The sequence below is a fragment of the Chelonoidis abingdonii genome, chromosome 2 (genome assembly GCF_003597395.2).
Source record: "Chelonoidis abingdonii isolate Lonesome George chromosome 2, CheloAbing_2.0, whole genome shotgun sequence".
Lineage (NCBI taxonomy): Eukaryota > Metazoa > Chordata > Testudines > Testudinidae > Chelonoidis > Chelonoidis abingdonii.
This window is the reverse complement of record NC_133770.1, coordinates 56,499,542-56,525,851: the sequence shown is the minus strand read 5'-3', so window position 1 is coordinate 56,525,851 and position 26,310 is coordinate 56,499,542. Positions and strand designations below refer to the sequence as shown.

Sequence of the window (26,310 nt, the reverse complement as noted above, 5' to 3'; positions counted from 1 at the left end):
TTTGGCCTCCAGGACCTCTCTCTCCTCTCCCTCCCCATATCGTTGGTACCTACATGTACCATGACGACCGGCTCCTCCCCAGCACTTCACATAAGTCTATATAGATGTCTTAAGAGATCCACAACCTTTGCACCAGGGCACGCAAGTCACCATGCCATTCTCTTGATTGCAAACCCATCTATCCATGTTTCTAATGATCAAATCACCCATTACTAATACCTGTCTCCTTCTAATAACTGGAAGCATATAAGCAAAGTCCTTTTTACTTTTGCTTTTCTTGCTGGCTTGTCTGCTAACTGTTTCCTCATTAGGACTTAACAGCTGCAATATGCCAGTTTTCAAAAAGTGATTACCAGTATGAGATGAGAAACAAATACAAACTTTGTAACATTGGACTATGGAGTAGCATAATCTGCTCCCCATTCTTGCTAACTCATGAGTGTTTGTGTGGTTGGATCTCAGTTTTTCTGTTTTACCTTGTGATTGACTAGCTGCTTTTTAAAATGTTTCCAAATGTATAAGTATTTTCATCTTTAATCAAGGCACCACTGCTGTTGTACCTATTAAGAGTCAGGAGACATTTTCTTGCTGCATATTACACAAATTGCACAATGGTAATTTCACAAATGCTATATCTCTTAGGCCATCATTTTTCAAAACTAATCTACATGGAATTCAGCTGAGTCATAGGTCTGAATTAATCCATAAAGCATTTAGGCTTTTATTCAGAAAAGCATCCCTATTCAGGAATGTGCACTAGCCAAAATCCAGGGGTACACGCTGAAAGTCTCTCTGTACTAGCCAGCATGGGAGGGCAGTGTGGGTGCTCCATGCCCTTGCCTCTTGACACAACCTATTTATTTGATCTGCCCATCTTAGGGTTTTGTACTGACTCCCATCACTGTACTGTGTCATCCTGATTGAGAGGATTGATCTGTTCGCAGATACCAGAGTTAGCCTTTAATTAGTGTGTTGATTATATTTATCATTACTTAACATGGAGCAATATTTTAAGACAGCTAGTATATAATTAATCTATTTATAGATATACTACTTAAGCACTTTTTTATTGTTGTTGTTTCAGAAGCAAAACCACAAACATGTAATCCTGGGGAAGTGAAAACTCAAGGTGTCTGTTATAGTAAGTATTTTGTCTTGACTTTCAAGGTTTTCTTTATAGCCAGGACCTAATAATTAAGAGTTTGTTATATTTTTTACGTTTGTTGTTGGTAAATGAAGTATCTTGTCCTTTTGCCTAGAAAAAATTAAAACAGCACCGTTAGTGATCAGGTAAGAAACAGCTTGTGTCTCAGGGTACGTCTACACTGCAAAACAAAACAAAACAACTATGGCAGTGAGCCTAAGAGCCCTGGTCAGCTGATTTGGGCTCATGGAGCTCTCACTACAGGGCTAAAAATAGCAGTATAAGTGTTCCCACTTGGGCTGGAGCTCAGGGTCTGAGACATTCTGAAAGGAACATTAAAATATTAAACTTATTTTTCAGGTTTAATAGTTTATAATAAACATTGAACTTTTAGTGCTTTTTCATGCACTTATACCAAATACACATCTCAATGTCTATCTGTGAAAGGGATACTCTCAACATATTTTGGACTTTCCATTGCCTGGGATGGGAGGAGGGGTTCCAGTGTAGATGTACCCTCAGTAAATATTTCTGTTTAGTCATAATCTGTTATATTTATATTTTTATAAATCTAGGGTTGCACATGTGCATCTGCCAATATTTTCAGTGGAAATCCTAAGGTCTCTCCATGTGATCTCTTGCAGGGCCTTAGATTGTAATTGCTGTGTAAAATGTAATTCTCATTATGAATCCATACACAAATACTAAATAAATAATAATAATGGTTAATGATGTTGATTTACAAGTTACTTTGATTTGCAGATTCCTTTCATACCTAAATGTTGGTTCTCAACAACATCCCTTTCTTGCAAACTTTGCTGCCTGCATACTGTTCCCCTACACTTAGGGTAGGTCTACACTACCCACCAGATTGGCAGGTAGTGATCGATCTGTTGGGGATTGATTTATCACATCTAGTGTAGATGCAATAAATCGATCCGCGATCTCTCTGCCGTCGATTCCTGTACTCCACCTCAGCAAGAGGCGGAAGCAGTGTCGACGGGGGAGTGGCGGCAGTCGACCCCGTGCCATGAGGACACGAGGTAAGTTGACCTAAGATATGTTAACTTCAGCTATGCTATTCTTGTAGCTGAAGTTGTGTATCTTAGGTTGATTTCACCCCTTCTTCCCCCGCCCCCCCGGCGTAGACCAGGCCTTAGACCATTCCTGGTTTTGTTTACAGGCTAAGTAATTGTTCCTCTCAGCTATTCAAAATGATTTGTCTGTTACTTTTGGCTCTCTGGCAAGATTTTGTTGTTACCTTTTATTTCACTCAATTTTACCTTCCTCCCGTCCCCTCTCTTGAAGAAGCAGTGGTAGTTTTGCTATCCAAATGTTCTTATAAAGAAAATATCAAATCTCCTTTAATTCTTTCACCTTTTCCTCCAATCTATGAATAATCAATATCTGAAAAAAGACTTTTCTTATTTTAATAACTAGCAAAAATAAAAGAGATTTTTTTCTTGTTGTGATTCTCACCAGTTTTCTTTATTTCACTGACTTTGTAAAATGTAATCGCAAAATAAGTCTATATATGGAAAAAGTAAACACTTCTTGCTTTTATAACTGATATTTAAACTTTCTCAATGTGAGTTCAGTCAACATAAACCGATATTGATTCTCCTCAGAATGAAATTCACAAATTATGTTTTTGTTTTGTTTTTATTTGTATTGTATGTTTTGTGGTAGGTAGACTGTCTCCTTCATCATCTCCGTCCCCATCACCACCACCACCTACTTCACTTGAAGTTGTGGCAGAGTTAGTTGAAGCCAGTGTTTACTTAAGGTGTACTTTTGATGTTCCTCTCACAAATAGTTCAGTGGGATTTATTGTAACTTGGTCCAGGCTTGCTTCTGAAGACTTCAAAGAAGAACTGAGACGAGAGAAACAGTTCAGGCATTTTCACTGTTAGAACTGGATGGCATAAGCCTCAGACTTGGAGACAGGGTATGTTTAATAGAATCTTTTTGTATATTTGTAAATATATTATTTTCCCCAATGGCCATTTTATTTACCAACCTATCATTTCATATATGCTCAGCAGATAGCAACAGTAAATGTTAAAGGCAGGGTACCAACGTCTTTCTATATACATTTTCTTGGCAGCAGTACTGTGCCTCCAGTTGTTGTTTATAATCAGTAATACCAATATGAGTGCAGAAACCTCCTGGGTACATCAGCAGTGATTATTACCATCATGGTCTTGGGGCTGCCAGTCTATATACAGTGTGCATTGTGCCCCTGTTAGCTTGAACTTGCATCTTTGCTACCTTCTACTGTGAGTTTGTAAAATCCTGTAAATTAAGTGAGTTTAGGATGGATCAGTACATAGGTAAGAGCCTGTAATGCCCAGCTGTTGCAGCAAGTGGTACTGGTGATTCGGCACCAAGCACTTCTCCTCCTGAATTAGGAACAAACCACTGCTCTAATATGATGGTCAGGGCAGTGTGGTGTTAGAGGGTCTGTCTTTTTGATTAGATGTAAAGTGAAACACTTAACCACTCACCGACATTAAGGGATTGGCCCTGCACCACTAAAACCAATTGAAGTAATGCCGTTACTTCAGTGGGAACAGGATCAAGCCCTCAGATACCCTATTAATTTTTATAAGAACAGAGGTGTTAATCCCTGAAAAACAAGATGCTTTCTACCCACAAATGTTAAAATGAGAGTTAATGCTCTCTCCTCAGCCCCCTCCTCCCCATAGGTGCTGGAACTAGGGGTGCTGGGGTGCTACTGGCTTGAAGTGGTTAGCATCATACACAGGGTTTACAATTTGGTTCAGTGGCTTTCAACACCCCCACTGTACAAATTGTTCCAGCACCCCTCCAAAAAATAAAAGATTTAAAAACATTTTCCTACCATTTTACCTGGGCTGTTTGGTAGCGACATTGCATTAGTAGCCAATCAGAAGGCCAGTTGCTTAGTAGTCATGGTAAATTGCCAATCCTACATAGGTCACATGGTCATCCAAAAAACTGTTGCTCTGTTACTCCTGTTTTACCTTTGTTCACAGATCTTCTGTAGCAGTTCTTCTTTTTTCTTGGAAAAACCAGATATACAAAGCCTACCTGTTGAGAGCAGTGAATTTTTTGCTGGCATTAAGGTACTTTGGAAAGGAAACAATATTTTACTCTGTTGCAACAGAAGCTTTTCTAATTATTGTTGTTAATTACAGTTGTAGCAATACTGCAAGTATTCTAAAAGATTGTTATTTGCCTATTAGGTACTCTGGCAAGTAGATGATGAGAAAATTCAACTTCAAATGCTTTTATTTCCTTTGCGCTTTTTCATTCTAATCACACTTGCTAAAGATGCTAAATGAAGAGAAGATGGGACCAAGTAAGCAACAGGAAAATGTATGATCACTGGACAATCCAAGTGGATTGATGGTGAACTAATAAGGAACAAACCTCAACTCTGCTGAGCTCAAGTTCCACGAATGGTGGGGGAGGCAAAGGTGCCTCCTAAGCTACTTTCATGCCTCTGCAGCAGGGGTGGCTCTAGCTTTTTTGCCACCCCACACATGGCAGGCAGGCTGCCTTTGGCAGCTTACCTGCGGGCGTTCCCCAGTCCTGTGGATTTGGCAGCTTGCCTGCGGGAGCTCCACAAGTCCTGCAGCTTCAGTGTACCCGCTGCCAAATTGCTGTCGAATCCATGGGACCGGTGGACCTCCCACAGGCAAGCCACCGAAGGCTGCCTGACTGCTGCCCTCACAGGGACTGGCAGGGTGCCCCCCATGGCTTACCGCTCCAGGCACGTGCTTGGAGTGCTGGTGCCTGGAGCCGCCATTGCTCTGCAGTCACTGATGCCAGCTAGATGGCCCCCTAGGGACTGTTCCACTGGCTAGGAATCAAGGCCGCAATTCTGCAAAGACTTATATACATGCTTAACTTTATGCACTGTGAGTGGGATTACTCACAGTGTATAAAGTTAAGCACATGCATAAATCTCTGCAGGATCAGGACCCGTGTTCTACGAAGTTCTGCAGTGTGCTTTGTAAAATGTGAACATATTTTCTTTTCCACACCATTTTACGTGCACAATTGGATCCTATACTGATAGCCCAATTTAAGGTTTCTTTGTAAATTAACCCTAACCATATTCTCTTATGTGTACTATACAAGAATCTATATTGCTATTTTACAGAGACAGGTTCTAGGGGAAAGATTATGTTTTGTTTTCTTCAAGATTTTGCTTTGACTAGGAGACAACTTTATAGACAATATATTTTGTTTTATACAGCTGTAAAAACTGTATTTTAACTTTTGAAAAGTTATACAGAAAATGCAATTTTATGTTATTACTGTAATTCACACAGTAAAATAATCTCAAGTAAATATTTGCATTCTTACCATTCTTTTTTATATGCCAGCTGCATCCTGAGTCACTCAATATATCAAAAGATGGAAAAGAATACAGACTGACAATAGAAAGTAGAATTCCTATTCCTTGTCCCAAATTTAGCCAACTTGAAAATGACTGCAAAATCTCATTAAAATTAAATACTGTTGATGAAGGTAAGTATTGTCCTAATTTTTATTATGTTTCCCACTTTAAATATGTACTTCTAAACCTTCCCTCTAGATTTCAGATGTTGCTGGTGTTGTTGTGAATTACGTGATATGTTATATAGTATATAATAGCACAAAAAAGTCATAGGTCAAATCTGCTTCCATTCAAGGTCTTGGGAAGCAAAGTCCTGATCCAACACCCACTACAATTAATCGAAGGCTTTCAATTGACTTCTATGGGCAGTTCATCAGGCTCCCTGCCATTGACTTCAATGAGAATAGAACTGGACCGTGTGTTTGCACATTGCTAATTTTGTCACATCAGCCAGTGTGAGCAAAGAAAATTCAGAATGAAGGATTCGCTCCATTACTCATTACATTGCTCTTAACTAATATAGCACTTAGTCCTGCAGTCTTAACTCTTAGTCATTGTTATACTCTTTCTGCAGTCAAGCAGAACTCCTGTTGTCTTCCATGAAAGTTTAGCTTGTGGAAAGACATTTCCCCCCTCTCCTCCACACATTCATCCCCAAACAATAGGGATAAACATGTTTCAGTTTGTACAGGCTTCATAGTAATGCTTCTATTATTTGTATTTCTAAAGGCAAAGTGCTTTTCTTCGCTGCATGGCAATAGAGTGAAGCAAATTGTATTGTTCCCTGTGAAGTGTGGCTGTGGTGGAGCGTGCCAGCAGAGGAATGGTGGCTACCTGGAGGCGCTCTTGCTCACACTCTCTATGTATGTACAATAAAACCCACACGTATCAGGAGGATTGGCTGAATGGGAGAGGTTGAGATGGTGAACAGCCACTCCATCAGCACAATCTCCTAGCAACTATCGATAATTTACTTAGTGAAGTGCTGTATGTGTTAATGATGTTTGAGCCAATCATATACCGAGCTGCCTCTCACACATCACCACAAAGCCTTTTCACACAGGGACAGAGCAGCTTCCGTGGCCTCAATGAGTGCAAATTCTGTTGTACTTTTCCCTCTTCTATGGCATTTCACCTGCATGGGGAGGGTCAAGGAAGAAGAGAATCCATGCAGGAGAAACTATGCACCTCCTGACCACAACAGAAAAACCGTCCCCGTTGGTTCTTGTCAAAGCCGAGCGGAAGGGAACATGTGACCCCCAAACAAGGATGTTCATTCACACATCGTATGGAGACACAGAGTGAACCCCATATAGGAAGGGAGAAATGCATCTTCTCTTACCAGGATTGGGTCAGTTACAGGATGGCCCTACAGTGTATATTGGGGCTAAAGTTTCCTTCCCTGAGTCCAACTGTATTGCAGCACAGTCTCACATGAGTAGTAGATTTTATTAGCATGTTCATTACAGAGGGCCTTATGTTACTAGCAATAAAAAACAAACAAAACAATGAACTTGATTCTGTTCCTACTTCAGTGGGAGTTAGCTTCACAGGATACTTTTCTTCAGTGGGCAATTTAACCATGGAGATACTGCAGGATTGGTCTTGTTTGTGATTCATAATGGCATTCTGTTGCTGAGAGCAAGCTGCCAAAGAGAGGCTGATGGTTTTGGAAAAAAAACAATGCAACCTCTTTATTTACAAGCTGGGAACAAGAAGTACAGGACTGTTGTCTTTAGTGAATCACTAGCTTATGCCTTGCAAACCCAGTAGGGTGGCCATCCCAGCCACATATTCACTATGTTTACTAGGTCACTGTACATATAGCAAAAATCAAACACTATGTATGCTTTTAGTTAAATTTCAGATACAGTATATGTCCTGATATACTGTTAGCTAGCAAACAATCTTCCATTTGTTTAATTGAATACCGGTAAATTGAATGCTTATCCATGTAAGAACAGAAAATTCCCTCCTGAGAAAAAAGCTGTGACTTGTATTTAAGCTAAGCCATTTTTTGTGTCTCCAAGAATATGAACACTGCTGTTCTGTTGCTATTGGGTAAGAATCAGTTTGAACTCAAGTCTGTGAGCCTCTAAACCATTTTTGAAAGTGGTATTTACACACTTCAGGAACACCCCCCACCTGAAAATTTAGGCTCCTCCTGTTCAAATCGTTTAACCCTTTAGAGACAGACAATGGCAGCTCCCATATCAAAGGGTTGAAACTGCTTCTCTTGACACTGCCAGTCTTTGATGTAATCCTCCCTTGTCCTCCTTGCTATCTTTCCATACATACATACACTCCCCATTTCTACACCACCTGCCTATCCCATCACCCTCCAGGATGTTGTTCTGCAGCTCCAGATAAACCTACCTTTTAATATACTCTGATCTCTCTTATTTTAAATTTTTGATTTACAACTGTCTCCATGTAACACGTCATTAAGCTGATTTCTAGAACAAAAAAGGTTTTTTAAATTTATTTTTAACTTTAATGTTTGGCTTACTTAGAGCATGGAGATAATTTGAAGGGAAACAGTAGACAATACAAATAAAATGTTAGAAATTTGTATCTTACAGAGGCAAAGTTTTTGACAAAGCATGTTGCAGGTTATTATACTTTAATATGAAGATGATGTCATATGCTTTTCTTTTGCTCCCAGGTTGTACGATAATTTTAAAATGGGAACAGTTGTGCTCTATAAGAGTACATCTCGGAATTTTGAAGTTCATGTGCGCCAGTGGGACTGTGGCAGCCTTCACTTCCCAGCATCATGTAACTGTGGCTTTGTTGCCAAAAAGGAAGTGATATAATTGCCTTTTGACATGTGCAGCGGTCAACTACATGAGTCACTGCCACATTTATCTGTAAAGAATAGAGACATAACGGGAAGCAATATCAGGATCATTGAATCCTATCTAGGAAGAAAAGTCACGGTATGTGGCAAATATTATGTGGTGTTACTCATTTTGTAAGGTATTTCTGCCAATTCATACTGCCACATCCTGTGTTATCTTCTGTAGTGAAACAATACAATAAAGCCTGTTTTACGGCTCTGATCCCATTGAATCAAAGGGATAAAATATCCTCCCAGAATACATGCATGAGTCCCACCACTGCTCTTGGAAATTACGTACACATGTCAAGAGGAGATTATCCTTTAAAGCCTGAATTACAAAGAAAATGTTTAGGTGTCCATGCTTTATAAATTTAGATAAGCCAGCTGCATGACAATTTTAGTATTAAGAATCAAGAGCAACACTTTCAAAAGTGGGTGGCAAAATCCACATTTAGACACTGAAATAAAAGTGGCCAGATTTTCATTTATATAGCAGACTTCATCTGAAGAGCCCAAATATTAATGAATCATACACTTCTATAAGGTAGAAAAGTATCATCATCCCCATTCTATAGGTTAACCAGCTTGCCCAAATTTAGTCAGTGGCAGAATTGGGAGTGAAAACCAGGAGTTTTAAAGTCCTACATCCTTACTTCAACTACTAATTCGGTGCCGGTCACCTCCTCTACTAATACCTACCATACAAGAGTAACACTTTTTTCTCTTCTATGTATGTACAAGCATCCTTATTTTTCCTTTTGCCTAGAGCTCAGTGTTTCTGATTACAGAAGAGATAAACCAGTTTAATGAAGCATGATTATGTTCTTTACCTGCTTGCTGCAATTTAATGACCAACTTTTTTTCTAATAAAGCATTTTCCACGTTAAACTAGCATAAATATTGCTTAACATTGAAGAAAATCAATTATGGGTAAAGCATTGTCACTTTATCTACTGAAAGACTGTCTCTATTCAAATCCAGTGGCTGGAAGTTGAAGCTAGACCAGTTCAGACTGAAAATAAAACACCAACTTTTTAACAGTGTGGATAATTAACCACTGGAACAATTTACCAAGGCTTGGGGTGGATTCTCAATCACTGGCAATTTTTAAATCAGTATTGGATGTTTTTTAAAGGATGTGCTCTAGTTCAAACAGGAATTAATTCCGGGAAGTCCTATGGCCTGTGTTATGCAGGAGGTCAGACTAGATGATCACCATGGTCCCTTCTGGCAATATTAATCTATGAAAATATCTTATTACATCTATCCAGAAGATTTTGCTCCTAAAACACATCATTCCTTTTCAAATAGATTGCAAAGATGTTTGAACTAAAATAATAAAACTCTGAGATTCTCTTGAGGTATTCTGGAACATTTAGGTCCAGCTTCTCATGTGTAGAAGGTGACTTTGCACCATATTACCAGCAGATTCTGGCCTTAAAGCCAGCACAGCCAGGTTGAGGGTGACCCCGGTGTTAGGTGATCCTCTGGTAGCACCTATATCTCCCCTCTCCCTGGTGCCGGCATACACAGAGTGACTTGATCTTCTCTGTGCTTAGCTGATCTCTGGCTCCTTGTGTTTTTGGAGCAGTTGGTCCTCCATTTTATCCCTGCTAACAACCATGAAGTCCTACAGGACTACAACGTATAATATATCGGACAGTCATGAGGGTTATGTGGCCATGAAATCATCACACTGGCTTGTCGGGTTTGACTGTGAGATACAATATAAAAATAGTTCTGGAAAGGTTAGTCTGATGAAGAGTTTAACTGCTATAAACCTGGCACTTTCCTGTTTATTTCCCCTGATGTCTGATATTTTATACCTAATAATTAGTTGTGTCTATTTGTTGTGGTAATATCGATCTATTTTTAGATCTCATTTTCTTCTGGAGCTTTCATTCGTGCCGATGTGAGTGACTGGGGAATGAGTGTGACACTCCGGGCACCCAGTTCCGATTATAAGAACACTTTAGGACTTTGCGGTACATTTGATGGAGATGCAGAGAATGACTACCACACTGTGAATGGGATCAAAATCCCAAAGAATTCTAATGCTCATCTTACTTTTATTAATGAGTGGAGGTAAGAAAAACCATTTACTTCAATCAAATATCAATTCCCTGCAGAAAATTCTTCATTTCCAGTTCAGCTTTTCTCTTACATACTTTGAAAACTTGTCATATTTCAAAATCATCCTAGCTTTACAGGTTGATATTTAATCATGGAAAGAAACTATGGAAATTTAATTATCGTATGGCACTAATTATTGATGTTACAAATTAATGCTTGAGGATTAATTGTTATTTAGTATTTGTTAAAAGGCTATTAAACAATATAGCCAGGTGTACCACACAAATCAATGCATTTATTCATGCATTTCAATCATATTGTCAACATTTATTCTCATGGTTTTGTAATTTATATAGGTCACTCAAAATTTTGAAAGGCTGTATGGTGATATTCAGTATCTACTATAATCTAGGGTCCAGTGGTGTAAACAACACTGTGGACTTCTAAAATAAAAGAATTCAATGATATAACAATTTGCAGTATATTCATTTTTCTTTTTCCCTTCTTTCATAGAATTTTACCAGGAGACAGTTTGTTTGACAAAATACCAGGTTCTTTAAGTTCAACCAAGAAAACACCCTTCTGTAGTTGCACAGTTGATGATGCTGGATTATATCAATCGGTGAATAAATTGGATTCCGTTTCTCAAACAGAATTTGCTTCATCTTGCAAAGAAAGTGAAAATGTTAAGTTTCTTTCTTTGATACCAGGACTGGATGTCACTGCTGAATATTTTAGCTTTGTTGATCTTATCAGGCACTTAAGCAGACATGCATCTTCACATGAAAAGGATTCTTCTGCTCTTCTGTCAGGAGAAGACCAGTCTGTTAATCAAACCAAACATCACACACAAACCCTAGCACATTCAGCTATAAATTCAAGGGAAAACACTGGAACAGAAAAACAAGGCTCATTGAGCTTGGGAAGTAGAAGAAATAAACAGAAGTATGACAGCCATCTCCACAAAAGACAGCTTGTCAGAAATAGATGGAAGCGCCAGCATTATTATAAATACCGTTCTGTATTTCCATTCCAAAGTCTTAGCCAAATTGACCTGGAAGGGTTTACCTATTTTTTTCCAGAGGACCATACCCCTGACACACACCAAGAATTTTTTCCTTCTTGGCCCACACCTTCTGGCCTCACTGAGTCCAATGCCTTGGCACTGTGCAAGCAGACAATAGCTAACTCCAGCATAGGAAGATCTTGCACTTCTCTTCTTGGCAGGCGGATAGAGGATACAGTAGATATGTGTGTTAAAGATCTATTGCTGAAAGATGATCTCAGCTGGTCAGAAGCAGGCATGGCCCTGTTAGAGAATGAATGTGAAAAGAGGGTTTTGGAAGAAATAAATTACAACACACAAGGATTTCAGGGGTCAATTGAAGACCTTCTCTTAGCATTAAAATGCCCCAATCTCTGCAGTGGTAATGGAGAGTGTGTAGAATGGGGCTGTGCCTGTTTTCAAGGCTTTAGCTCATATGACTGCAGTGTGTTGTCTGGTAAGTAGAACTATACAGGAAGATTTACTCATACAATGTTCTTGGGTTTTGTGCCAGACCGGCTCATTTTATTGCCTTTCTCCCCTGCTTTTGCACACTGACAGTCGTTCCCTACAGTGGGCCTACTCATTATCCCACAACTTCATTCCAATAACAGCTACATGTGTTATCTGTTCTGCCTCCTAGTTTCCCAAGGGCAAGCCACCGACTCAGTTTCTGGCATGTCAGAATTAAAATGTTGACTACTGTCACTGAATATACAATCTAAACTACTAGCTGAGGAGACTGACATATTTCACACACTGTCTTCTGTCAAGGAGAGCGTCACACATATCATTCCCTATTTTTAACTTCTTTAAGGGCCCTGATCATTAATTGGCAGTAGAATACTTTTTTATTTTGCAGGAGCTGCTTCCCTGACAGCAAACTATTTTAGAAGGGTATCTACATCAAAAAGAAGACTGTTAGGTTTGGGCTGTAGACTCCTTTCCCCCATCCATTTCCATTTCTACCATTTGTGATGTTAGGGTCTGATTCTCAGTTACACGTTATACTGCCAGAGGAGTGTAAAGGTATGTTACTATAAATCAGAAGCAGACCCAACACATGCCCAGCCACTTCTTAGCAGCATGAAAATTTTCTTGCATACTCAATATCAAAAGTAGAACTAAATAGGAAATTTGAAACTTCAAATTTATAAAATGTTCCAGTTAATTTCTTTCTTTGGTTGGATCACTAACTTATACAGTACAACATCTTGTATATCTATGTATATCTCTTTCTCATATCTGCTGTATGACAGATTTCTGTCATTCTAAAATTGTATTTGAATTCTCATTTAAACATTTTAACTAGTCAAAATGAAATGCTGAAGACAGACCAGAGGACAATATTGTTTACTCTTTCTTCTAAGATATGTATAGTTATAGACAGAGAGATGCATTACACTTTACATAGTTTAAATGTGTGTTAATCAGTTAATTTGTTGACTTTCACTTACTGATATTTACTTCAAAGATCAGGTTCCAGAAATTACAGAGCTGGAGAATGATAGATTGTGTGATGTTCGACAGTATGACTGTACATCTGTGAGAGCTTTTGGCCAAGGATTCAGGGAGTCACCCAGTCTGAAATGTGAAATTGTCAAACTACAGGTTTGTCATTTACAGAGTAATACTTATTTTTGAACTTTTCAGAGCACTGGGATTCTAATTTCCTGGGCAGAATAGAGGGCATTTATATTAATACACCCTGAGCCCAATCATGCAATGGAAGCTGAGATCAAATATACTCAGCACTTCACAGTGGACGCTCAACTCCGTGCAAGGCTGCCATCTCCTCAACTGTAAGAGAAATAGAAAACATAACAGGAATTTTTAACAGTTGAGAGGGACATGACAGCAAACAGCAGCCAGTTATCAGAAAAGCATGTTGAGAAATATATCTATACAAGGACAGCCCTGTGTTGGGGAGTTTCAGTAGTGACCAGGTAGTTGTAAAGAAAAGTCCTTACAGAGAAGGATAGAGTCCCGTTATTTGGAGGGCAAAGCAGCTGGCTGAAGGACACCCCTAATTTTTCTAGGTTGGAGCCTGATGCTTGAAATGGCATTTTGAAATATAATGTTTCTGTTATAAAAATGAAGGTGCAATTTTTGCCACACACTGGGGTAAAATACTGCACCTATTTAATAATAGTTTAGAACAGGAAATTAAGAATACTGTAACACATGCTAATGAAATTACAGGAGGAATTTAGGTAGACAGAACGCTGGAATTGCCCAGGACACTGATTAACTCATAACTATTGGAAAGCCTGAAGTAGTCATGCTGCAATGAAGAGTTGGCCTCTTGATCTTGGACAAGAGACTAAGAAAGTTCCAAAGTAAAAATGCTTTTCACTTACGTGGGGTTTTGTTTGGAGTGTATTCAATGGGAAACTTTCCTTTTTGAGACAAGAAACTTTTACTCAACTAGTTCCTGGAGATGCTATGATTGTTTTGACAGATTATAAGATGCAGGCTATAGCTATTTCTTGAGCACAACATGGATCCACTTATCTACATGTTGGTTCAAAATGAGAAAGTCAACAGCAAATTTACACTCCATTAGGTTAAAAGCCCTTCAGATCAAGCTCCCAGTGAGGCAATTATTGAGAGTTCACTTATCACAGTTTGAAATGTCTCATTCTCACCTCATGGCAAGGTTTTCTGTTATAACACTCTCTGTGGTAGCACATTTTGATTCCCAGCTACAAAATCTTTATCTTAATTCACTTATATTGACACTCCTAGCACTGACTTGAGCTAAGCTAGAAAATGAGCCCCACTGCTAATATTTGTACAGGATCAAACTTCACGGGGAACCTGAGGTATTCTACTGCGAATGCCAAGTATTGGAATTTGTTTTTACTTTCAGGGCTATTTGCCCTGTATAATTACAGTGGTGTAAATCAGGAGTTACCCACTGTTGTCAAGAGAGTCGCAACACTGTAAAAATTGGTCCATTAGAACCAGCCTCTCTGTGGTTTCCTACAGACCTACTTACTCCCACGTCTCCTAGAAGAATCATTTTAGCAGGCATCTCATGAGAATTATTTAGCTAAACCCAGGAAAAATTCTTGTTCTTCATTTTCTCACTTCTGGTTGAAGGTCAAATCCATCCTTATTCCCCAAGATTGTAAATCCTGATAGAGAGCAGGAGGGAAGTGTGTCTGGTGCATGGTGGAAATAAAGATGGCTGTGGGGAGCTTGCATGGGAGTATTCCATACTCCCAGGAGCAGCTAAGCACTGCTCTGTAGGGCAGCAATCTGTGCCATAGCAGGAGATTTTGGGGTCCGTGACAAGTGAGTCTTTGATTACACAGATACATTGGGGAAATTTACTCAGCTTTGGTAGGGAATGAGACAGTTTAGCCCACAGAAGCAAAATACAGAGTAAGATTCACTCTGATTTGCATGAAATTGTACATGCATGTAAACCTGGGAACATACTTTGTCTCAATACCCCTCACATCTGGCTTTGTAATTTTAAGAAAAAATTAATATGTTTCTGTAGCAAATTCAGAAAACCTCAGAATTCCCAAGATTGGTAACAAAAAGACTACTGTAGAAAATGTCTACTTCAGATTTCAAAGATTATGAGGGTAAATGCTATGAAAATTGCACTTTTATTAATATTTCTATCAGGTTTTTTTCCTTCAATGTGATTATAGAGTATCATTCTTGCCACATTCCTTTTAAAAAAGGAAGACAAGAAAGAAAGACAGAGTATCTGTATATCAGAAGCAAAATAATTCATACATGAGGAAAAAACAATTAGCAAAATAACTGTCCAATTATATTGGAAAAAGGTTATCTGTTTAAATAGGCAAGTTAAATTTGACCCATGATGAAATTTCCATCTCTACAGCTTTGTGTGAGGTTATTTTTGTGTGTGTCAGACCTACAAATATTTAATATTTTTGTAAAAACAAATTAATTCGGATATACTGTGAACCATCTCTTTCAGTGTGTCTAACTATTTTATATTAAACTATGTCATAGGTGCATCTGGTCATACAACTAATGCATCTAAGTATTGCCAAGCTGTCCTATAGTGACTCAAGAGTATGACTACCAATCTCAGGGCAGAAGATTAGGAAGCCTGGCACAAATTTCTTGAGCTGTACACTTATATTTCACCAACAAATTATCAAGTACAAACTCCTCAGGTACTATAATAGCCTTAACATGGAGTCACAGGCAGTCCCCTTGGGTCATCCTCTATCTTGCCACCTCTGTAAACTTAACTTTGTGACAGATGGTCTCTTATACCAAAGATCACAGCAATATTCAGGTTACTCCCAGTCCCAGAGGACCAATCATTTACCCTAGGTAAAACAATGCTTGTAGCCAGTCCTGTAATAAGCTATCTAAAGATTTATTATATAGGAAAAGGAACTATAAGAGTTATTTTCAAGTTTAAAGTAGGTGAACATACATACACAAAAAAAGTTTCCAAAGTAATTGTAGCTTCTAGATAAGCAAGCTCTATGTACTTTAAGGCTAACCCAGGCTAAGCACTGGGGATTTTTTGCATATACCTAGTAATCCTTGCCCCCCAGAGTCCAAGCAACATAAAGATACAGCTCCTCTTTGTTAGGGGTTTTTGTTCCCTTCTTCCTGCTGCTTTGAGTGGCAAACTCAGCTGATGAAAGGAATTCACTTGCAAGCCTCATCTCTATGGAGGTGGAGAGAGTAAACAATAAAGTCTTTTTTCCTCTTTCATGTTACATTCTAGTCCATCAGATGTTGATGGGCCTTCCTTGCCAGCCAGAATATAGCACCTTCTGTTGGAAATTAGCACTTTATACTAGTTAATGTCTCGCCCTCCTGTCTGGTGATTTACACAGTTACAGAGTCTTAATATCTTATACTATGAGATACAGATATTATAAGTGAAATTAATGCATGCAGCAACTTACAAGCATTCCATAAAGTCTAAATCTTCTTATAATTCTAATACCTCTTTTAGCAATACCAACACACAGGTGAGCCAGGCTGGTTCCAGCTATGTATTTGTCACTCAGTGGAAACACAGGAACATTGGCGTGAGCTGGCACTTGGTCTGCCAGCATCACAGTTATGAGTACAATTCTCTATTACTCTCTCACAAAACCCTCCCACTGATGTCAAGAACAGTTTCGTCTGACTAAGGGCTTGAAGAAAAGGCCCCATAGCATTATCGTCTCTGTTCCATTATATTGGACTCTAAGGCCAGATCCTTGACTATGGCCAAGGGGCACACACTGTTACTCAGCATAGGGATATACAAAGGTGGCTTTAAACAGCATTTGTGGCTCTTCGAGCCTAGGTCAACTATACAGTGGGTCGGCTCTGTGGTGCGGGTTAGAAGATCTTAATGGCTGGCAGCCAATAGCCCAGAGGGGTTAACATAACTAGGGCTCAGGGAAGACCCAGTCCCATTCCCTTCACCCCAGCCTTGCCCACATACTGGAAACTGGAGGAGAGGAGATTTAGACACTGCTATCCATCCCACCTCTACACTACTAAAGAAGCTGCCCCACACAATGAATGATCCTCTCCTGGCCAGCTGCCCCAGCTTTAGATCCATTATCTTCTGGACATGTGGCACCAAAGAGCCTCATTGCAGGAATGAATCTGGGCCTTCAGTTCCAAACTAGCACTTCTAATTAGACACAGTACAGAAGACCTAAGCTGAAATGTGTCCATCAATAAATAATAATACTTAGCACTTCCATATCACTTCACCTTTCCAAAGGTAACTAGCCATAGAAAAGACAGATGTATTTTAATAGTGTTCAGTACATGTTCTCTGTTATAAACATGTTTTCGGAATGCAGTGATATGAAAAAACAGGCATTCTGTCCTTTATTTTAGTACAGTGACAGTAAATGGATCCTTGAAGAACCTGTGTTTATGCCATCTGCCTTCCAAAACACCAGAACTGTTGATTGCCAACTGCCGACTGATGGTCAGCAATCTGATGTCATGGATCAGGTTGACGACAAACCTATTGCGAGGAGGGAAATCAAGGTACCCACAGTAATTTCAAATAGTCATTTTGAGATACAATTATGATTATTAAAATGCAAATTGATCTTTATATGTTGCCATTTGTGAAATAGTACTAGAACCTTTTGCTGGATATCTTGAAATAATTCATTGCATAATTATTGTAACATACAGATTTCTAACGATGGATTCATTTATAGCAATCCTAAAACAATAACATTATTTGATGGAGCTTGTCAAAAATGTGAACCACAAGCAAATGGGTTATGTACATTAAAGGTATGTGCTTCATTATTATTTATGCTTATTTTGAATATTTGCATCTTAGTTTGAGGTAGGAAACAAACATAAAGGCCAACTGAGTCCTTGAAAGATGTCTAATACATGTGTTCACATAATAGACTATTACTTGTTAAATACTGCTTGCCTTACTCAGGCAGGGTCAGGTTCCGATTCCCTTATTCGTGGTGAATAATGAATCGTTAGATACATAAACTGCTGTAGACCTGTGCGTGGAGCTCCCACTGATGCTTCCACAAGGGTGGAGGAAGTGATGCCATGCACCTCCCTCATTCCAGACCAGCAGCCACCAGATAAGTCTTGCAATGAGGGGAGCAAGCTGAGCAATCCTGTTTTGCACCAAACCAGTGAGGACTACTGTCCACCTGTGCCTCTGAGCTTGCTCTGAGAGGATGTCGCTGTGCACCACCAGGCCCTTCTAAGACAAGTAGATAAATACCATATTCTAGCTCTAAAGGTGTACCTGGAATTCATGGTCAACTGCAAAGCAAGGATGAAATTGAATGAAGCACTGGTTTATCTGCTGTAAGCCTCCACCATCCAAGCTATGAGGGTTGGGAGGGAACATTCAGATAATTAATAAAATTAGTTTATTAAAATTCATTTTTTTCCTTCTGTGACATCACTTTATTATTTCGCACTTCAGCAAAATAATACATTACCTTGTGACATCACAAAGACCAGGGACCAAATTTATCCCTGGTGCAATTGTTCATTTCACTGACATTACAACAGGGATAAATTTGGTCCTAGAAGTCTTAAGGCTGTGCATGCAATGCATGTCAGTGTTGTCATAGAATAATGCATTTTGGGATATCTTCAAAAAATCAGGACGTTATCAGGGGAAAGTGCAAAAAGTGTAACAATATTATAAATCAGATGTCCAGGTTGTAACAATGGGGATTTTTCATGCACAAAATTTATAAGCACAGATTTAGAGATTGGGATGAGGCAGCTTTGAAAATGTTGTTCTCCTATTCATTCCCAAAGAAAAATGAATACTTTATTCAATTAAATTGTTAAGTTAGAGTAGATTGTCTTTCTCTGACATTTTACAGTACATAAAGATTTATTGTTTGAGAAAAGAGAAAATCATAAACATTAATCAGTTACATTGACATTTCTGTTAAGGAGAAAACATGCAACATAGATGGCCTCTGTTATGCGGAAGGAGATACAAATCCTACCAGCCCATGCTTACTCTGCAGACCTGACATCTCAAAGTTAACTTGGTCAGTTACTGAAAGTAAGTTCAAATTTGTTCTGGAGCCTCTCACAGGAATTAGGCTAAAACCTAATGAAATATTGGTGTTTCAAAATTGTTTTGATGCAAGCAAAATATTGATTATGACTTCTGTTAAACTGTGGATGTGAAATGGGCGCTGACTATGACCCTGATTCAAAGCTCACTGAAGTCAGGGGAAAGACTGTTGACTTCAGTGGGCTTTGGATCAGTCTCTAAGTTCACAAATTTGGACATATGAGCACATGACCAGATTGGTACACGTGCACAACTCTGGTGACCTGGTAAATTTGCAGTAAGTGGAGGCGAGTGCCTGTTTTCACACACTCAACTTAATGAAAATCAGCCAATCATTTAATAATGTATTCTCCCCATTCTCTGTGCATTTTATTCTGCCTGGTATGATCTTGGGGACAGCAACCTGTTAAATGTTGGCACAATTTGCCTATTGTACCATGTACACTGACAACAATATAGAAATCGATTTAATGATTACATGTTAAAAGAATTGTCATTGGTTGTGTTCAGATACAATTAAAAGAAAAAAATAACTAGGAGAAAACTAAATTCATAGTGACTTAATATACATTTATACAAACTAAGTCCCACACTACTGCTGAAGAGGTCTGTGAGCTCATGAAGACGCGGTACCCTTATCCACTCAATGGACTGCTGTAGAACCTATCTCCTTTCTCTCTCTTTCTCCCACCCCACCAGGTGCATGGAGCATGAAGGCTACTGCAGCCCTGGGGCTTTAGTAATCCCCCTAGAGCTGCTTGTGGGGGAGGGAGCGAAGAAGAGGAACCAGATTAAATGAGAAGCCCACTGACAGTATACCAGAAATTAGCTGGTGAATAGGTGGGGAGTTGGAGCTAAGCCCTCTCTATCTTCTGACAGTCTCAGTGAGGAATTCTTTGCTACCAACAGACCCATTCCTGACAACTGGTGTCTCTGTTTATGTGCGGTGATCTAGCTCTCAGAGCCCTCACTTTCACTGACTCCCTCGCTGCCACTCAGCCAGTGAGAACCTGCCTCTCCCACTGGAAAGTCAAGGTTGGCACTAGATTCCTGATGTCGCTCTCCCCCGTCCCCCACTTCTTAGCATATGCACAACATGCCTTAACTGGCACATGACCAGAATTCATCACCGAATTTGGTCTGCTGGTTGGCTCATTAGCTTCCCCGGCCCGGGCTGGGTACTGATGGGGAGTGCGACATGAACACTGATCCATGTCTTCCTACCCCCCGCTGCAATAGATGAGTAGGAGGTAGAGTCAGTGACTCATGAGATGGGATTTGGTGGTAGCAGGGCAGCTGTACATCTGCTGCTATGGGTGGCCTTGCCCCATGGGATTCACTTAGTTCTTTGTGTGCTGAGGGCCTAGCTAGGCCATGGATTTCAGTCAAGGCTACATAACTGCTAGACTAACTATATACTCTAATTTTGTATCTTGCATTCTGACAATAGAACATTCTGTTTTGAGATCTACTAAAGAACAGCACTTTATAAGAACTGGTATTAATATTGTTTTGCAGAAATTTCAAATCTAACAAAATAACTATTCTGAGCAGTTCAGTGTAATTTATCTAATGTGATTGTGGAAAGAATAATTTAGATAAGGCCCCGGTTTTCTGCTGGGTCTCAAATAGTCAAATATTTCTGTGCCTTAGCAGATTTTATGGATACAGTTGTGTCCACAAACATTTGTGCCTTCAACTTTTTAACCATAAATTATAATAAATGGAATTCTAACTACCTGATATATGTCTTCAGACAGGTTGTTGGATGTATAACTATCTTTTACATGCAGGGTCTCATCACTGTGGTATTTGGTCACTGACTATTTTCACATGAAATTCAGGGTGGACATGAAATCCATTTTTGTGCCCATTCACACAGCTATCTGCAGGCTCAAAATTGCAATCACATAAATAGAGTTCACTTCTGAAAATGTAGTTCCAAATGTGTATGTTTTTTAACAGAATCTCATAGTTAAAGAGCATCATCTTCAAGTTAAGCCATATTCAGCAAGCAGGCTGCATGCAGAACTCCCACTGATGTTAGTAGATCTGGATCTTAGTGGCAGAGTTTTTCATTCTAATTGCTCAAGAGGTGACATTGCTCTTGTCCCATAAGAGATTCCTCAAGGAAGATGTAAACCATTTCTGGGCTTTATGGGGTCTGATACTTTCATTTACAAAATGTAATTCAAGTGCAGATTTATGCTTATATTTATAGAGAATCAAAGTATATGTCCAGATGGTTGAAGAGGTTTAGGATTCTTTGTACCTACATATAAAATAAGCTTTCTGCAATATTTTTTCTATATAATAAATAATTTGCTTATAAGGTTTGCTAAAGTTATGATAAAAGGGCCCTTTTTTCTGTGCCATTTAAGTACCATTAAAGTTAAGAAGAATTAATTGCATTCATCAAAGTCAGAATAGACTCTTTAGAATAAAATTATCCCTTTTCATATTTATAAATGTGTTTTAACTGTTGTTTAAAAGAGAAAATATCTACTTTGTTGCAGACAATGAGCCTCCTGTGCTTCAAACTTTGCAAGGCACACTACAGACATTTTATGGGGAAAATTGTGTGTATCAGTTTATCGCATCAGATCTCGAAGGCTCTGCCATCCTTTTTATGTTGGACTCTGGTCCTGAAGGTGCTAGCCTTTCCCCTTCTGGACTCCTTATATGGAAAGCTGTGGCAAAGAATTCACAGAAATTTGACATTTTCTTTGACAGATGATTGCAATGCTGAGACTAAAGTAATAATAGAGGTAATGAATATTACACTCAAACAACCCACACTAATTCCTAACCTATAAGATACCTAATGACAAAATGAATTGCTAGTTCACAAGCAATAATCTGTTTTTATTGGGCTTGTCTTGTAGGTCAATGTGAAATTATGTGATTGTTTAAATGGCGGGTCATGTGTGACAAATATACATTTCCCATCTGGAAGTGGAAAATACCTGTGTGTCTGTCTACCTGGTTTTGAAGGTGACCTCTGTCAAGTGAATTTTGATGATTGTAAATCTAATCCCTGTGGTATTGGCAGATGTGTTGATGGGATAAACAGCTACTACTGTGAATGCACACCTGGGCTGCAGGGTAAATTATTATTTTTCTTTTTTTAGTAGATAAATGACATTTTCTAATTGTTTTTTACTTGTATAGATTGAAATTAATTAATTTGTTGTGATAATATGAAGAAGCATTTTACTGTGATTATTGTGATATAATGCCACGTACTATGTTATGTTCAGTGACTTTAATATTTTTCTAGCATCTGTGTACATAATCTTGGCCGTATGACACTATTCTATCAGAAAAACTATTAAGCTGTGAGTCTCGCCCCCAGCTGACTCAATCTGTAAGCCCAAATCATAATGCTTGTGACTATAACACTTGTTCACTGGCCACTCCAGACTGAAGAGACTGACCTAATAAAGCTGATATCTATTGGGTTTAAATTTTCTTCTCTGAATCAGTTGCTCTGATATTTGAAAGAAACCAAAAGCATTCTGCCAAATTCTTCTCTCATTTACACCTGCACCAGCCCACTGAAGTCAGTGGAATAGCATGTGTATAACTGAGGGCACAATTTGACCCCAAACAAGTACAGTTACTTGCTGAGCGTAAGTAGATATAAGAAATCAAAGGATTTAGGGGAAGATCTTGCAACCTAACTAGAAGACCCCGAGTCAGTGGAACAACTGCATTTCCACTGTGCAAAGGAGCGGGATGCAGGGATTCTGTGCAGGAGGTCTGTATACTCTGTAGCTTGTAGGGCACAGCGCGGGTATCCCTGTGCTTCAGCATAGAGGAATGGTTTATAAGTTTGGCAGTGGATCCCCAACTCAGACCTGTGGATCCATCCAGAAATCACCATCCAATTCTATCTCCCTTTAAATAGGATGTGCAGAAAATGCCGGAACATGTTCTTGTTTATCTGTGCTCATATTTTTTATTCATTTCAAACACAAAACAGGTAATCATTTTTATGTTTTTTAATTATATGAATGATGAGTCACTCTGTCTATATTATAACAAGTGATTTATATTGTGGCTGATAATGTCTGCTAAGAGCAAATGATCTCATACTTTCTTCCTCAATTCAGCATTGCCGTTAAGCACATAAATAGTGGGTTTGACTTCATTGGGACTATAGACATGCTTAACTTTAAGCACATGCTTAAGTGCTTTGCTGAATTGTAGTCCACAAAACCCTCCTTCTATGCATATTCTACAATAAGGAAAATATTCACTATTTAATGGAAATGTGGTTTAATGGCAGACCTGCAGAATTCATGCAGTTTGTACTTATATATGTGGAATTTGTTTTCTATTTCACTGCCGACTTTATTTCACTTCTATTTCACTTTATTTAAATGTACAGCCAAAGTTACATAAAGTGATACTCTAAAAGTCTGTACTTCAATTTAGGTACAGATTGCCAAGATATTGATGAATGTGCATCCAAGCCTTGCTTCCCTGAAGTATTTTGCTTCAATACTTTTGGTTCCTATTATTGTGGTCCATGCCCAAAAGGTCTATGTGGAGATGGGAAGATATGTCATGGTAAAATAATCTTTCCCTGTAATACTGTAATCACCTTACATTACAGTCTTTGGTCTGTTGCATATTTCAGACAATAACATAGCAGAGAGCTGACAGGTATCTTGTATACTTTTCATCAGAATGTATCGTTGCTAAGTCAGATATTAGGTTTATAATTCCCCTACTGTTATGTGACAGTAGACAGCGAGACCAGATACGCAGCTGGTGAAAATCGAAGTAGCTCTGTTTAATTCATTGGAACTACACCAGTTTTCACCAGCCCATTTATCTATGAAATGCTTCTTCAGATGTTTAGAAATAGGAATTTTAAATATTTTGCAGATATTTAATATTATAGAACTAGGATACTTCCCATTAACCTGCAGTGTTTGGTTACCATGTGCATTTATGGATCAAATATCCTAATTATTTTTTAAGAAATCTAATTACATTTGTTCAAATCAAACTAATGGTTTCCCAAGGTGACTGCAAGATTTTGTAATATTCCAACTACTGAATAATTCAGGTTTTGTTATCGTTATGTACTTTTTCAAAAACTATGGAGAACCCTTCCCCTCCTCCCCCACCCCTTGTTCATCTGACCTTTCAGAATCTTCAGGTATTTTATTTTACTAATATTTTAACTCTGCTATCGTTTTATATGCAGCTGAAACAAAATTGACAAGTGATGTTCCCTCACATCTTTTGGTTCCGGAAAGCTTTGAAGATGTTTATGATGAAAGAGAGGATGACACTGAAGAAATGGGAAGGAATGAGGGGGAAGATTACATTTTTCGTGAAGAAAATGGAATTGCTGATGCACATAGTGATGAGAATGTATCTGGCAAGTAAAGCTACCAGTCAATTTTATGTTATTCACATGAATTTTTAAGATTAAAAGGAAACAGAATATATGCATTACTTGGGCTGCATTCTTATTCCTGATTTAAAATGTCAGTATTAAAACATCGCTTAAGATAGCGGTCACCTGATTGATACTGTAATGAGGGATAGTGTACATGTTGTATTTTGTCTGTGTGCCTGCCTAGTGCTATAAAATAGGTAAAATGTGAATAGGGAGGGGACATCTGTTGCGTGAAACAGACAGTGGTTTATGGTATTATACTGAGTGCCATTTTAATTCTTAAACTAAATACATAGGTGGGAAGTATTGCAAATGAACTCTAAATTCTAATTCAGAACTCCTTTAACTTTTATACCTGACATTTCAACTCTGTGCCTTGTCAAGCTACATTCTCAGGAAATTTCCTTTCCACATCTTTTCCCGTTAATCTTCTAAAATGTTAGTGGGGGAAGAGATATACTCCCTTACTGGTATAATCAAAACCAGATAATTCTTCCTCAACTGCAAATAGCTTGTTTTTCAGCCACAGGAGAGATAATAATTACTTTAGCATGCTCTTGCCAGAAAATTTCCCCATCTAATAGTAATCTAGAAGAATTAGGGCCAGATCCTTAGGTCTGACTGAGTGTTACTTCCCTGCTCCTAGAGAGTACCTGGGGCCAGTTCAGCCACCAGTGTGAGGCAGAGCTGCCTCCGGATTGCTGTGGCATCTGGAAAGGCCCCCCAAAAAACCGATTTTGCCAGCTCAGTTTGGTGCTCTGGCTGTACTCTCTTCCACCCCCTTTATGCCATCTCTGACCCTTAAAGGACAAGAGGGACTAACAGAAGGTGGCCAGGGGACTAGGAGAAGCTCAGAGAGACTCAGGATCTGGCCCTTTATCTCCATGTGTATTATGAAAAATTCAAACATTAAGTTACTAGAAACTGTTTTCAGGAACTCTGTGACTATACATTTTACACATGTACACACACTACATCCCAGGCTATATTATTTAAATCCATGAACAAATCCTTCAGTTTGTAATACCTTAAAATGGTTTTCTTACTCTACTTAATGTTTAATCAAGACAATTTTAATTAACTGAAATCTCAGTTAATTGAAAGGCTTTGAGAGTTCACAGCCAGCAGATGATACTCAATAAAACACCAGTGGCTAGCCCATATCAGCTGACTCAGGCTTGCAGGGCTCTGGCAGCAGGGCTATGAAATTGCAGTGTAAACATTTGAGCTCAGGCTGGAGCCTCTGCTTTGGGACTCTCCTGCCCAAGCCCGATCGTCTACACTGAAATTTTATAACCACACAGGCTGAGCCCCAGTCAGCTGACACGGGCCATCCCCGGATGTTTTATTGAAGTGTAGACATACCCCGAGTGAGCCTACCTAGGAGCCTATATAACGCCCATTTGGACCTAATAAATATTTACCACTGTAGAGAAAAACAAGGAAGAGAAAAAAATTGTAATATGCAAAAAATTTAAATCAGATGGCATTATCTAGTACAGCGGTCTATTATAAAACACCAATGTAGTGTATGCTTGCCAATAATCAGTCTTGGTGCAGAGAATCAGTAATGAATATTATATCAAGACATGCAAGCTAAAGATATGGTGGCAACTCTACATCTCAGATATAAACCTTGTTGATAAACATAAAATCATAGAATATTAGGGTTGGAAGAGACTTCAGGAGGTCATCTAGTCCAATCCTGTGCTCAAAGCAGGACCCACACCAACTAAATCATCCCAGCCAGAGCTTTGTCAGGCCAGACCTTAAAAACCTCTAAGGATGAAGATTCCACCACCTCCCTAGGTAACCCATTCCAGTGTTTCACCTCCTAGTGAAATA

The 26,310-nt window shown here is 38.9% G+C and overlaps 1 protein-coding gene across 1 annotated transcript in view; it reads left to right on the top strand.

Annotated features, from left to right (window-relative positions):
* The window catches only part of VWDE (von Willebrand factor D and EGF domains), a 47,253-nt gene that overhangs the window by 5,764 nt on the left and 15,179 nt on the right, over window positions 1–26,310 (top strand). Inside the window, 18 exon segments of the mRNA XM_075061990.1 lie at window positions 1,085–1,141; window positions 2,834–3,028; window positions 3,031–3,092; window positions 4,162–4,251; window positions 5,521–5,665; window positions 7,565–7,595; window positions 8,200–8,473; window positions 10,253–10,461; window positions 10,963–11,951; window positions 12,969–13,105; window positions 17,351–17,506; window positions 17,660–17,764; window positions 18,917–19,031; window positions 21,563–21,759; window positions 21,761–21,814; window positions 21,932–22,151; window positions 23,487–23,621; window positions 24,268–24,444. Of these exon segments, the coding sequence (XP_074918091.1) occupies window positions 1,085–1,141; window positions 2,834–3,028; window positions 3,031–3,092; window positions 4,162–4,251; window positions 5,521–5,665; window positions 7,565–7,595; window positions 8,200–8,473; window positions 10,253–10,461; window positions 10,963–11,951; window positions 12,969–13,105; window positions 17,351–17,506; window positions 17,660–17,764; window positions 18,917–19,031; window positions 21,563–21,759; window positions 21,761–21,814; window positions 21,932–22,151; window positions 23,487–23,621; window positions 24,268–24,444 (3,348 nt within the window).